This window comes from Hemitrygon akajei, chromosome 8 (genome assembly GCF_048418815.1).
Source record: "Hemitrygon akajei chromosome 8, sHemAka1.3, whole genome shotgun sequence".
In the NCBI taxonomy this organism is placed as follows: domain Eukaryota; kingdom Metazoa; phylum Chordata; class Chondrichthyes; order Myliobatiformes; family Dasyatidae; genus Hemitrygon; species Hemitrygon akajei.
The window spans coordinates 44,231,926-44,244,774 of NC_133131.1; the positions used below are offsets into that span (position 1 = coordinate 44,231,926).

General features: G+C 38.5%; 1 protein-coding gene across 6 annotated transcripts in view; it reads right to left on the reverse strand.

The window, feature by feature from the left end:
* Positions 1 to 342: 342 nt before the first annotated feature.
* The window catches only part of LOC140731844 (lysine-specific demethylase 2B-like), a 218,852-nt gene continuing 206,345 nt past the window's right edge, over positions 343 to 12,849 (reverse strand). For all 6 annotated transcript variants that reach the window (XM_073053751.1, XM_073053749.1, XM_073053748.1 and 3 more), the window contains 2 exons: positions 10,849 to 11,061; positions 343 to 9,136 (listed from right to left, as the gene is read on the reverse strand). In XM_073053751.1, coding sequence (XP_072909852.1) covers positions 8,940 to 9,136; positions 10,849 to 11,061 — 410 coding nt within the window. In that variant the 3' untranslated portion in view covers positions 343 to 8,939. The remainder of the gene's footprint in view (positions 9,137 to 10,848; positions 11,062 to 12,849) is intronic.

A 12,849-nucleotide genomic window follows, 5' to 3' on the forward strand; every position in this document is an offset into this window, starting at 1 on the left:
TCTCTGATAAGGGAGCATTTCCCACCTGTCTATCTATTGTTACCAGGACAGCAATGGAGTAAGCAGCTGTGCACTGGACAACACAGGAAACGAGAAAGGACCAATTCACTGGAAATTGGATCTCTCTTTCTCTGCATTTCTTCCAAGCTTACACTATGCAAAATCAATTTCAGCCAGTGAATCCTGCCGCCAAGACAGCTGGCTGCCTGCGCACATCATGGCATCTAGTGTCAGACATGCAGGCAGAGGAACCTCGGGAAAACAGAGTACAAGAGGTTAATGTTCCATTACTCTCATCTACAAAGGTAAGTTCCAAACTCTGCAAAATTAGAACAGGTGGAATAACTTTAAAGTAAAACTTTATTCAAGTATATTTGAGATTTCTGAAGTACAGCATGTTTTGTGCAGCTACAAATTCAAAATAAGAATCAGCTGTACAAGGATTAAGAACCAACCAGCAAAATGTTATTTACAAGTGGTATAATCCTATAAAACATCAACTGAGAATTACTCAAATCTTTACAAAATTCTGCATTTATTTTCTATTAACAAGAACACCAGGAACAAAAATCATAACCTGAATTATTAGGCATCCTACACAAATTTGTACACAAAAATACAACTGCAGATGCTGTGGATCAAAGAATATGTACACGACGCTGAAAGCGTCCAGCGTCGTGTACGTATTCTACACAAATTTGTGTAGCTTTGCTAACTATTTTGGTCACTAAATGTATATAACACATATACCCAACAATAAACTCAAGTCTTGGGAGATGGAGTGTCCCTTCAGCAGTCCTCTACTTTTGTTCCCGCTTGGATGATACTGGATTCTAAAATGGCCCAGCTGACCAATATACTAGTCCAAACAGTGCTGCCAAAATATGTACGAACAAAGGTATGAACAACAAAAGAAAATAATCTCAAAACCACCCCCCCCACAATGGTGATATCATTAATATACATGGGTGATTGAGTAGGAATACTCACTCGTTCTAGTCCATGACGGTTCATGGGAAAATACAAGGTAAGCAAATTAACCATTTAACAAATCTAGTTGATAGCATCCAACTTGGTTCAAATCCTGCAGACAGAAATTCTTTAATGGAGGACTAAATTTAAACAGAATTGCACAACACACAGGCTAAGATTGTAGTTCCCCTTGTGTATGTAAACCAGCAATTTGAGTTGTAACCTTTATAAAATAATCCACAGTACATTGTCAGAAGCAGGAATCCTAAGTAAAACTGTAGAAGGGTGCAAGTGAAAAATCAGAGTGCACCTTGGGTCAGTTCATTAAATCGAAGGGATTATCTTGATATGGACATATATAAACAAACAGCTAATTTAAAATTCTAACCATGTTAAGAGACTTATGAGGAATTAGACCATGGAGATTCAGGTAAGCAATGTAATAACATTAAGTCATTATTCTGCAAAATGCAGAAAATATTTCAATATATGCTGCTAATAAATACTCCAGCCCATTACATTTTAGAACTATCCTACACCCGTATAACAGGAGAGTGGCTCACAGTAGGAAGCCTCTCTTAGTACTTTTCTTGATACTATTTCATTTTGATTGTTCTTCAGTGAAGTACTGCAAATATAGGAAAGCACAGGCAGGTGGGAAGCAAGGCAAGATGGAAGGGTAATACCGATAGGATATTGGCTTTAGTAGGAACAATTAGGATGTTCCTACTAAATTGTTCCTACTACAATTAGGATGTTCAATTAGGATGGTCCTAAAAAAAAAAGTCTTTATTTGCTTCCAAGACTATTATGAGTTGGCTTACAGGTTATCTGATTACTCCACATGCTATGTGACAACTCCAGGGAAACTGATAAAGACGTAATTCTACGCTGTTGCCATACTGATATCTTCCATAACCACCCTAGTTTTGCTTTATAATTATGCCAGCATCTTTAATAATTGCAGTATTTTATTTAAAACAAAAAATATTGAAAACAACATCCTGGAGGAAAGTGGCACAACATTAGATTTAAGCAATCATCAATGTCCTTGACCTCCATGGAAAGGCAGAAGAGGTCAGAGGTAAACACCACATGAATGGAAGTATGTGAATTCATAAGCAACATGATTTCCTCTGTTAAGCTGAAAGGCTTTGCTTGTGCATTGAACCACCATGGCACAGTCTCACTAGTCATTAGTCAGAATAATGTAATACCTGGAAGCAGCAGAAATAAGCACATATGTAGTAGACCCTGTGGGCAAGGCAAAGTAGTGCCCTGAGGTGCAATATCAAACTCAAAACAGTACAATAGTTTCTCAGACCAGAGCTGTCAAAACAACTTGTCCTGAGAACAGGAATGCTTTTAGATAAACTTATTTATCTTGGAGCTGTATTGGCATTCAAATCACTTCAACAAGCACCAGTTTAGGATATCCACAAGACTGTTTATACTATTCCTCTGCTTACTTTATGTTAAGCACTGGTGTTAACCTGTCTATATTAAATGGTTAACATCCCTGCTAAAATAAGCAGAGAACTTTAGACCAACACATCTGTCCACTAATATCAGCAGTCACACCTTTAGGTTTTGTAGTATACAAGCTGTGATTTCAACATTGCAAAAATACAAACAATTCAAACTGATGAAGCATCCTTCGCAGGCTCACAGATATAGAAAAAATTGTAATTTGACATAATCATCCTTAGTTTACCCAACTACAAAATTTAAATAACTTTGATAAAACAGGACACTGTAGCTTGCATTTGCACACTTAACCCAAGTAACTTTTGAACATGACTGGGATCATTTGAAGTGCTTTTGGTTAAGTGCATGAAATTTCTCCAAAGTGACATTAATACTTCTTTATTAACACTTGTCAATAGTAGGATGATACTGCGGGATTGCTGCAGTGCAGAATTGCCAGTCACAAATATCAGTGTCCAATAGACAAATAATTCAAATATGGAAAAGTTATTAAATGGTCACAAGGGTCTAAATTATCACCAGGTAGTTTGACATCTGGCAAAGGTGGCTTTGAGATGATTGAAAATAAATTTGAAATGAAGCACGTGGCAAGTTTCTGATCACAATGACCATTTCTTAAAGGGAATTTTATGCACAAAAATTAGTAGTGGAAATTACCAAAATAAATTGTTAACTAACCATGTGAATCAGGCAAGTAAATACACTCTTCTAAGCCACCTGCCCAAAGCTGATCATACACCATGGAATGAATGAATGGGGCACTGGTATTGTGGGGTGGAAAGGGAAAAATGGGAATATCTTGGATGTCTGCCTGGCTTATCAACATTGTTAACTGTTTAATCTTTACCATGGGTAGGGACTCTGCTTCACTTTTACTCTTATGAATAATGACGAATAACAAGAACGTTCAAACAGTGACAGCTTTGGAGTCATTGGGGCAAAGATCTTCAGGTAGTTACAAAAGTGGGAGTGAGATCTAATGAAATTGTTATTTCACCACTGCAGCCAATTTAAACTTCTCTCCTTACTGTAAGAACACCCTGCAAGTTATCCAAGGTGTCTCCCAGTTTAGTATGAAGACGTGATAAATTGCAGATTACTTCAAAGTGCCAAGACTAATCAATAAAATAGACCAAAGAAAAGTAGTTAAGAGTGGAGTGCAGGTACAAATTTAGAGTATATACAAGTGATTCACTGCTTCTACCCTCATTGGAGTCGCAGAAGTTGTACTAATGCTACATTAATAAACATCCATTGGGTTTATATCACACATATGAATTTGCATTCTAATGATAATTTGAAGGTGTAAAAAATCAGCGCAGGGAAGAAACAACTAGGGAATTAGCTGATAAAACTGCTTATTGTTGAAATAATATAGGCAAAGATAGTTTGGTGGACATAAGAGCTTTTGATTAGCTGGCACATTGGAAATGGCACAAAGATAAAACCATTGGTGATGGGTTAAAATAAAAGATCTGGATATCCTAGAGCAGGGCATCCCAACCAGGGGTTGACGGATCCCTCGGTTAAGGGTAGGAGTCCATGGAATAAAAAAGGTTGGAAACTCCTGCTCTAGAGACTAGGAAGGGTACACAGCAGCAATCTTGCAAATCTGCAAGTGAAATGTTTGGCAGAAAAGAAATTAACTTCACAGGTGTATAACCCGGTGATGTCTAATGGGGAGCTGTATGGCAGTAAAATGGCCACAATATAATCAAGTAACACTGGACAAGGTGACACAGGTACTGAAGGTAAACGATGCCGACATCAGCACTAACAGCCACGCATTCAACTGCCAATTTTAAAGGACCAAGTGACATCCAGAGGTAGAATCCTAGAATGACAGGTTTTTTTTTTCTTTTAAAAATACCTATTTGGGATTCAAAAACTAATCAAACAGCTTTGTTTCCAAACATCAGGATTCTCCTAGCTCAGGGATTCCCAACCTGGGGTCCATGGACCCCTTGGTTAATGGTAAGGGTCCATGGTATTAAAAAAAGGTTGTCCTGGCCACAGAATACAAGCCCAACAATAGTTGAATATCTGCAAAGCAAAATGAGAGTACAAGCTCATATTGCGTGTTTAGTTACGCACTCATCCAGTGTGCGGAGATCGACTGCAGATATACAGTGTAACAGTGCAGTAGCTTCATTCTCCAACAGCTCATTTGATTTGACCTTTAGTTTATTAAGAAGCCCACCTCAAAACAAATCACATTGGCAAGAGGCACTGGATCATTTTTAGGGTCCTTAAGGGAAAATCACAGAGCACCAAGATATATGAAGAATCAGTTCATACTGAAGTGCACAAATTAGGCTTCCACTACACAAATCACAAGAGAATACAAATTACCATTGGCTTCAGTTATCTCTCCAAGTTTACTGGTTAAATTTCACAATTTTCCCAACAGGCTGTGTTCAGTTAAATATTTTATAGTAAACTATTCACAAAGCAACTGACAGATTTCATTGTGAAGAGGTTGAAGAATTGAGTAACATTTTGGATGGATATATTTTTGCATGGCCGTATTCATTTTAGCCAGCAGTAATCTGCTTTCATTTGAAGTGAAATATATTTGAGATCCAAAAAGAGAGCTAGTAATGTTAGCAGACTCATAGGAAGACATAGTGTTGTTGTCATTCCAAAAAAAAACAGGGTGTGGAATGCTGAAACAACAGGTAAACAATGGTTTACAAGTAAATTAAACATGCAGTAAATTTGGGAATTTCTACATTTAGGCTCTTGTTTTGGATCTCTGTTTTCTACTGGCAAAATAAATCAAATAACCCAGAGATTTGTGTTTAACTGAATTAAGCAAAGCTCCTGTCTGGTTATCTGTCAATAGATGGAGTTGCTCCACTGGTCAAACAACAAAACATTTGCTTCAGCTGAGACAAACACCATAACTGAGACTGGCATCAAATCCAGTATTGCCTATACACTCCTCTCCAAACTAAGCAAATGCAATCAGCATACGGGTGTGGGGGGGGGGGGGGTTACTGAATTATTCACAATTGCTTTTCATTTCATCTTTGGGAGAAAAGAAATACAGTATTTAAATAAAATACACAGAAAATGGCAAAATTTAAAACAAAGTGAACCTTACAATAGATAAATTTAATAGATGTAATGTTTCCAATTATAATAAGGTTTAAAATAAGTTCTAGTTTTTGATATAAATTTTTATTTTAAAGGAGAATTAATATTTATAACAAGTTAGCACATAAGAGGGACAAGTTTCTCTCACCAGCAATTTTCTGGAATGCTTCTTTACTAATGCATCAACAATACATTAGGAAGAAAACAAGTGGGAAATTTAGATTCTATATTGGATATTAAAGTTGCAGACAGGAAATTTCCAGAGATACTAAGTAATTCTATTGAATGTAAAGCATGTTATGAAATTTGTGCCAAAAAGTGCTATTGCACCATGGTCACTAACTTGTATGTTAAGATCCTTGCATCTTAAGGTAAGTGTAAGAACAAATGTACCAATGCTTACTATACTTATAGATTGTATATACAGCATGATTTCATAGTACACACATGTAAATAACACCACCTATTAAGCTCAGATGCTACCAGGAACTCTGCTACTGTACAGTGTGATCCAAATCAAAAGACAGAGGTTGGTGATCAGCATTGGAAGAAATGCCCATTTCAAAATAAAACAGAACTCCTCTGTGAATATTTGGGTACTGTTTGTATCAGGTGTTGTTACAGTATAAACAGTTGATTGTCTATCTCAGACATTCAAATATTTGTGTAGAACTTAACCTGCTGATCAATGAGATTTAAGCCTTCACTACATAGAATGGGGGAATCAAATTTCTTCAGAATATCATTCAATTTCAGCTTTCTTATTCTGACCACTTACTTTCCCTTTTCATCAAAGGTTTGCTGTTAGCTACACATTTATTACACATTTTTTACATTTATAATCCATTTCCAACACAATTGGAATGACCCTTCAGTGTCTGTACAACAGGTGCCTTGACATAATGAAAGTATCTTTTAACTGCCACTGTGTTGACTTGGTCCAAGTGCAAGTACCATCTACTTTCTGAAAGGCAAATATGAGGAAAGTCAGTTCTTTCTCATGTAATTATTTTCTTTCATTTAAGTGACATATTCAGATCCGGTATTATCCACAGCTAGAATACTGTGGCCAGTACTTGGAATTTTGCACTGCTAATACATCCAGTGGAAAAGGGAGACCAGAAGTGAGTCTGCGCTGCTTTTGAAGTCTCAGTTCTCCATCAATGCGCTCCCCCCCCCACCCCAGCCACTGCTCCCATCAGGACTGAGTTAATGAATGAAGCTCATGGATGGGTTTTACTTAACAGAAAATCAAGCAAATAAAGTACAGCACCTCGAGAATCTTTGTTCTTAGGAAGGACACATTTTAAACCTAGTAAAACAGAATGAATGCAGCAAACCACCAGTTGTTTTGCACTGGTTTGCACCAACACACAAAGCTCCACTAGAGTTGCAGAAACTACAGAGTTCAGGGGATGTGGCTTTTTGATTGCCAGACTGAGATTCAGGTTCTCCTGTCCATTATTATAAAACATATCGATATTAAGAAGTCATCTGATAGCACGGTGGGTCTGAGTTTCCAGCTTCCTGGTATCGATTCAGGAAGGCAACAGAAAGGTAATAAAGAATTGAGATGGCTTAATGCTACAAATTATATTGATGATGCAGTCCGGACAATGCTGGAAGAGTCGAAATCAGTGTAGGAAGGAACGACTGGAAAAATGTTGAGTTTGGCCGCTAGAGAAGGCTAGATCATCAGGGAACTGGAGTTTAGAGCCAATTCTGTCAAGATAGAACCCCTCGTCCTCATGGTGAGAACAAACTAATTCACCCATTAATGTAGAAGTTTAACCTTTTTGTTAAATTGATTTCCCCAGTGTACTTTCTATGGTAACAACTGAAAATACTCATAACATTTCCATTTCATTAATGTTTGGCAGCATATGCAAGAAAAAAAATAATTTCTGCTGCTATTTACAAGCTGATGTTACAGATTCCATTTAAAATGTATTGTTGATGAACCTGTAATGTTTACAGTACAACGGAACAACTGTCTATATGGCAAGAGTATGTTAGGGTGGGAATGGTTACTTATAACTAAACTCAATCATTATAAAATCCAGTGCCTTATCCAGCACACATTCTTTTTTAAAAAGATATTGCCAGTGCAAAAACAACATAAGACAATGAACCTGGTTAGAATTCACAATATTTCTGTTCCTTGGCTAGAACTGTAGTGATGGAATATAATAAGCTGGTACAATCGGACTCTCAAAAATCCTTGTTTATAGCTATTGGTCTAAATCTTAACATGCTTTTATTTTTTTGTCACGTTTAATGGACAAAACAAAGATATTCCTTCAGAGTATTCATATTTACTAAATGTAACCACTGAACATTTCACATTTTCCCCATTAAAGCACTATGTACTCACTTAATTAGGTAATTTGGGTTGCCATGAAGCATTTTAAAAACTACAATGTTATTGTAGATCACTATTAAAATACATCCCATAACATAATGTGATAAAACATAAAACAATATAGCCATGAGGACTTTCATTTTGAAAGAACACCCTTTCAACACAAATTTGAAAAGGACTCAAATCTCATAACAACCAATGTAACCTAAATAAATGAGCTTGACTGTTTTGACCAAGGAATAGGAAGTCGCTGAGAAAAATCCATTGAAGGAATGAATCAAATTTATACAGGAATTATTTCACCAATGAGGTTTTTGTAAACTGACTGACCTCATTTCAGTATTAATGTGTTGATTCATGCACCACCTATTCATCAAAATTTAGAAATGCAGTGTGGAAAAACTGAATGTCTACTGAAAGTGTAGTTTTCAGTAGAATAAAACAAATGTAATTAAAAATGTACTGTATTAAAAGTACTGAATATTATTTTGGACTGCAATCAAATTTAGACCAATGGGCTTTTTCAAAATTGAATTGCAGCCCATCTTTAAGCCCACGTTTTTATTTCCAAATAAGCATTAAATCAGAAATTTAATGTATACCTCCAAAAAGGTATACTGTATACTTTTAAATATTTTCTAAATCTACACTGTTTTATTTTTTGGAGGGCAAGGGAAAGAAAGGAGGGAATTATTACCAGAGCGTAATGCTTAAAACCCTGTATTTGCGATATAAAAACTTTTTTTTTCTCCAAAAATCATGCTTCATTTTTTAGGCCAAGATAATTACACCAGTAATTTTCCTCCAAAACTATACAGCTGTCACTGGATCACTGACTTTATCAGCAGTGAATGACGTGATTGCCATGACAACTCCAGACTGTCACAGCATGGTCCATACAGATACACAGAAAGCAATTAGCTAGAAGAGTGGAGGCAGTTCCCCAGTAGGTTCTATTGTGCTGTCTCAGTCAGGACTTGGAGGAACATTCTGGCAAGGCTTATCGGCGTCCATGAGGCTACTTTGTCAATTGTAAACCGCTTCTCTTTAACAGTTTGTCTTCCACGAGTTCAAAGGGGGCGACACCTACGAGCCCTTCCACCAGCTGTTGACAAGCCTGGGGAGAAATCAGTTTGCAGTTCCGAAGGTCGATTCGGTTAAGGTTTGGGCAGTGTTGAAGCAGCAACAGGCACTGGTCTGTTATTCGATGGCAACCTGAAAGGAGCAGGTTAAAGGTGAAGTATTAACCACTGCTGACAAATATCACTAATAGTGCAATTTTTTCAGCATATTAAAGCTGTCTCATTGTTCTCGGAGAGGAATGTCCTTCGTTCTCCTGCTTTAATATCTTATTTGATCTCTGAATGTATCTCTGGTAGACGAATTTAAAAAAATAATGACTTGCTTGCATGTATTGGTCCAATTTCCCTATTTTCTAACCTGACATCTTTTACAACTGTTTTTAAGGGACAGGCCAACTTTATATACATTTTCATCCCATGATCATTACAAAATTGCCCAGAATGCATCCTAAATATTATTTTGAAAGCAAGGACCTCACCATGAGTACTGACAAACTAGAAATCTCAGTTTGGGCTTCTGTTAATAAACTACTCACTCTTACTCTCACCATTTGTGGCACTGCTATTCAAAGCTGCTTAGAGATGACACCCTGTGGTTATGGTCATCTGCCCCAGTCTGTTAAGCAGGTCACAGAAATTTACAGCGAGGGGTAGGCTGCAAGGTACGTTATGTTCGTGATGATCAAAAATGTCCCTCTTACCACTTCCCAGCTCTCTCCATAACCTAGTAGAGATTTTCAAGTGCACATGCAGATATGAGTAAGCTTCCTTCCTCTGTATCATTTTTAGGTTAACAAGTACTCTGCTATCATCTGAAATAATTCAATCGCCAGTCAAGTCCATACTGACAGTATATTCTGATTAGCTTCTGCCCTCTCTAAACACAGATTTTGCTGTTATTACAGACCGTTTCCTCAAACTTGCTTAGTCCCAGTGTAAAGGTGTCTGGCCTATAGTTACATGGTCTACCCCTTTTATTTTTTTTTAAGCAGATTCAATTTGGCATCTTCTAGAGTCCTCCATTTTTGTACCCAAGGGACGTTGGAAAACAACAGTCTACAATTTCCTCTCCTGGCTCTTTTAACTGTGGCAATGTCATTTTGTGCAAATATTTTTATTTTGTTATTTTCATTACAGCAGCCAAAGAAGTGCTACAATTTATTTCACATTCACACTGGGCATTAGTGTTTACCTTAATATCATTTCAATAGGTTTTGAAACACCCATCCATTAGTACATTAACATAGGTAAAAGGCATGTTTGAATTGGGGAACCTTTATTAGAATACACTGTGAATTATTGTATTGTCACCTAATAATGGGAGAATTGTGTAAGAACAGCAATGATACCACTGGCTATGTTGGCCTTATCCAACAGATCATACTCTTGTTTCCAGATATCTTAAGAAACAAAAATATATTACTGAGATGTCATAGGTCTACCCTTTGGATCCTATATGTTTGAAGAAGTCAATCCCTTATTTTAAACTACAAGGAATGCAAGTATGACAGTCTTTATTCTGAGGGCACAGCCTCAGAATAGAGTAGGGGTTCCCAAACCCTGAAAAAGAGGGACGTCGCTTCAGGGTGGAGATGAAGAATCTCTTGAGCCAGAGGGTGGTGAGTCTGCAAATTTCATTGTCACAGGTAGCTGTAGAGGCTGAGTCATTGGGTCTATTTAAGGTGAAGGTTAATAGGTTCTTGATTAGTCAGAGCATGAAAGGTTACAGGAAGAAGGCTGGACAATGGGGTTGAGGGGGAAATGGATCAGCCATGATGAAATGCCAGAGCAGAATTGATGGGCCGAATTGCCTAATTCTGCTGCTATGCCTTATGGGTCTTTTACCTGAAAGGTTTATTTCAGTCAGTGTTTCTCGTGTGGAAGATCCAGCAGCTGTCAAGAGGGCAATGGATTGATCAGTCACGTGGTTACACTGACTCAGGTCCAGCTTGTTTAGCATTGGCATGTAGCGTATCATCAAGGCCAACGAGCAGTCAGTAATATCCAAACCTGCTAAGTGAAATTCTGTCACGTTGCAGAGTTTGCTCTGGTTATGACCTACAAGAAACAAAACAACATCTTTCAAATTAATTAGCAAGTACAACAAAAGTACAAGAAAAACATTTTCAAAAACAAACTGGAGGATGGATGGAAAGTGTGAGAGAAAGGGAAGGGGGGGCACTCAAAGGGGAAGGAGGATGGCATACAAAAGCAACAACAGAGCAAAAAAACAGCAGATTGTCTAATATTTTAATGCTTTTACAAAAAGTTGCCCAAGGAGAGCTGTTCTTGGGTGTAGTTCAATTTATCAATTAATATGTCATGATACAAAAGGTTAATTCTGGACACCTAACTGACCCATACAATTCTCTATTGCTAATTTTTTTTGTGCAAGTACTAAATGGATATTTACTCCAACAACATCAAACAATGCCTTGTGAAGATGTCACAAACATTTAAATATGATAAAAAGAATATTTAATTAAAATAACCACATCAGGGTTAAACTTTGTAAATTTCTTCTAAGATGGCACCGCATACGGTGGCCATGTTGCGAGCTCTGTTCCAAATCTTCAGTATACTACAAATTTCTACAATTTGCTTAGCATTTTCTGTCCAAGTACTTTATAGTCGCACCAGATACAGTAGACTGACCCTTCTGAACATTGGAAAGATGGCATTTATACACTATGTGCCACCTTTCTTACACTGGGATCCCCTGCTTGCATGATCCATGGGAGACTCATCTCTTACACCACCACTACCTTGGAAGAAGTGCCGGAAGTGAGGGAGAAGCGTCGGCGTCCTGGTGAGACTGAGACGGCATGCAAATTGGTCACTGCTCCCTAGCATACTCCTGGCTAACGTTCAGTCCCTGGACAACAAGCTGTGTGAACTGAGAACCAGAATCTCCTACCAGAAGGAAACAAAGGAACATAATGTTTTGTGCTTCCTGGAGACCTGGCTGACGGAGGAGATACCGGACCACACTATCGAGCCCTCTGGGTTCTCCCTGTTCCGGGCAGACAGGTCAAAAAATCTCTCTGGGAAGAGTACAGGAGGCGGGGTATGCTTCATGGTCAACAATGCTTGGTGCAACCCCCAGAATGTGCATGCACTCAAATCCTTTTGTTCCCCAGACCTGGAATATCTGGTGCTGCTGTGCTGCCTAGGGTGTTCACAGCTGTTATCATCACAGCGGTGTACATTCTGCCACAGGCTGATACTGACCTGGCTCTCAAGGAACTGTACAAGACCATCACACGCTGGAGACTGCAAACCCGGAGGCTGCCCTCATCATCACCGGTGACTTTAAGCGAGCATTGTTGATGAAAGTCTCCCTGAAGTTTTGTCAGCGCATCCAGTTTAGCACTCATGGAGGTAACACACTGACCACTGTTAACACTCCCTTCCGCAACACTTACAAAGCTCTCCTTCGCCCAGCTTTTGGAAAATCAGACCACTCTTCGATTCTGCTTTTGCCGCCGTACAGGCAGAAGCTGAAACAAGAGGCAAGCAGAGTTAAAATCGTCCACTGTTAGTCTGACCAATTGCCTCCATGCTGCAGAACTGCTTCAATGACGTCGACTGGAATGTCTTCCATGATGAAGCTGTCTCTGAGTTCACGGATGGAGCCTCGCGTGCTTCATCTGGAAGTGCATCGACAATGTTGTTCCGCCAGAAGTCAGTCAGAGTCCTCCCGAACCAGAAACCCTGGATCAATAGTTCCGTGCAAGCAGCACTTACCGCGTGACATAGAGCTTACATCACCAGCGATCACTGACCGCGTGACATAGAGCTTACATCGCCGGCAATCAGCTGGAGCTCAAGAAAAGCAGCTACGAT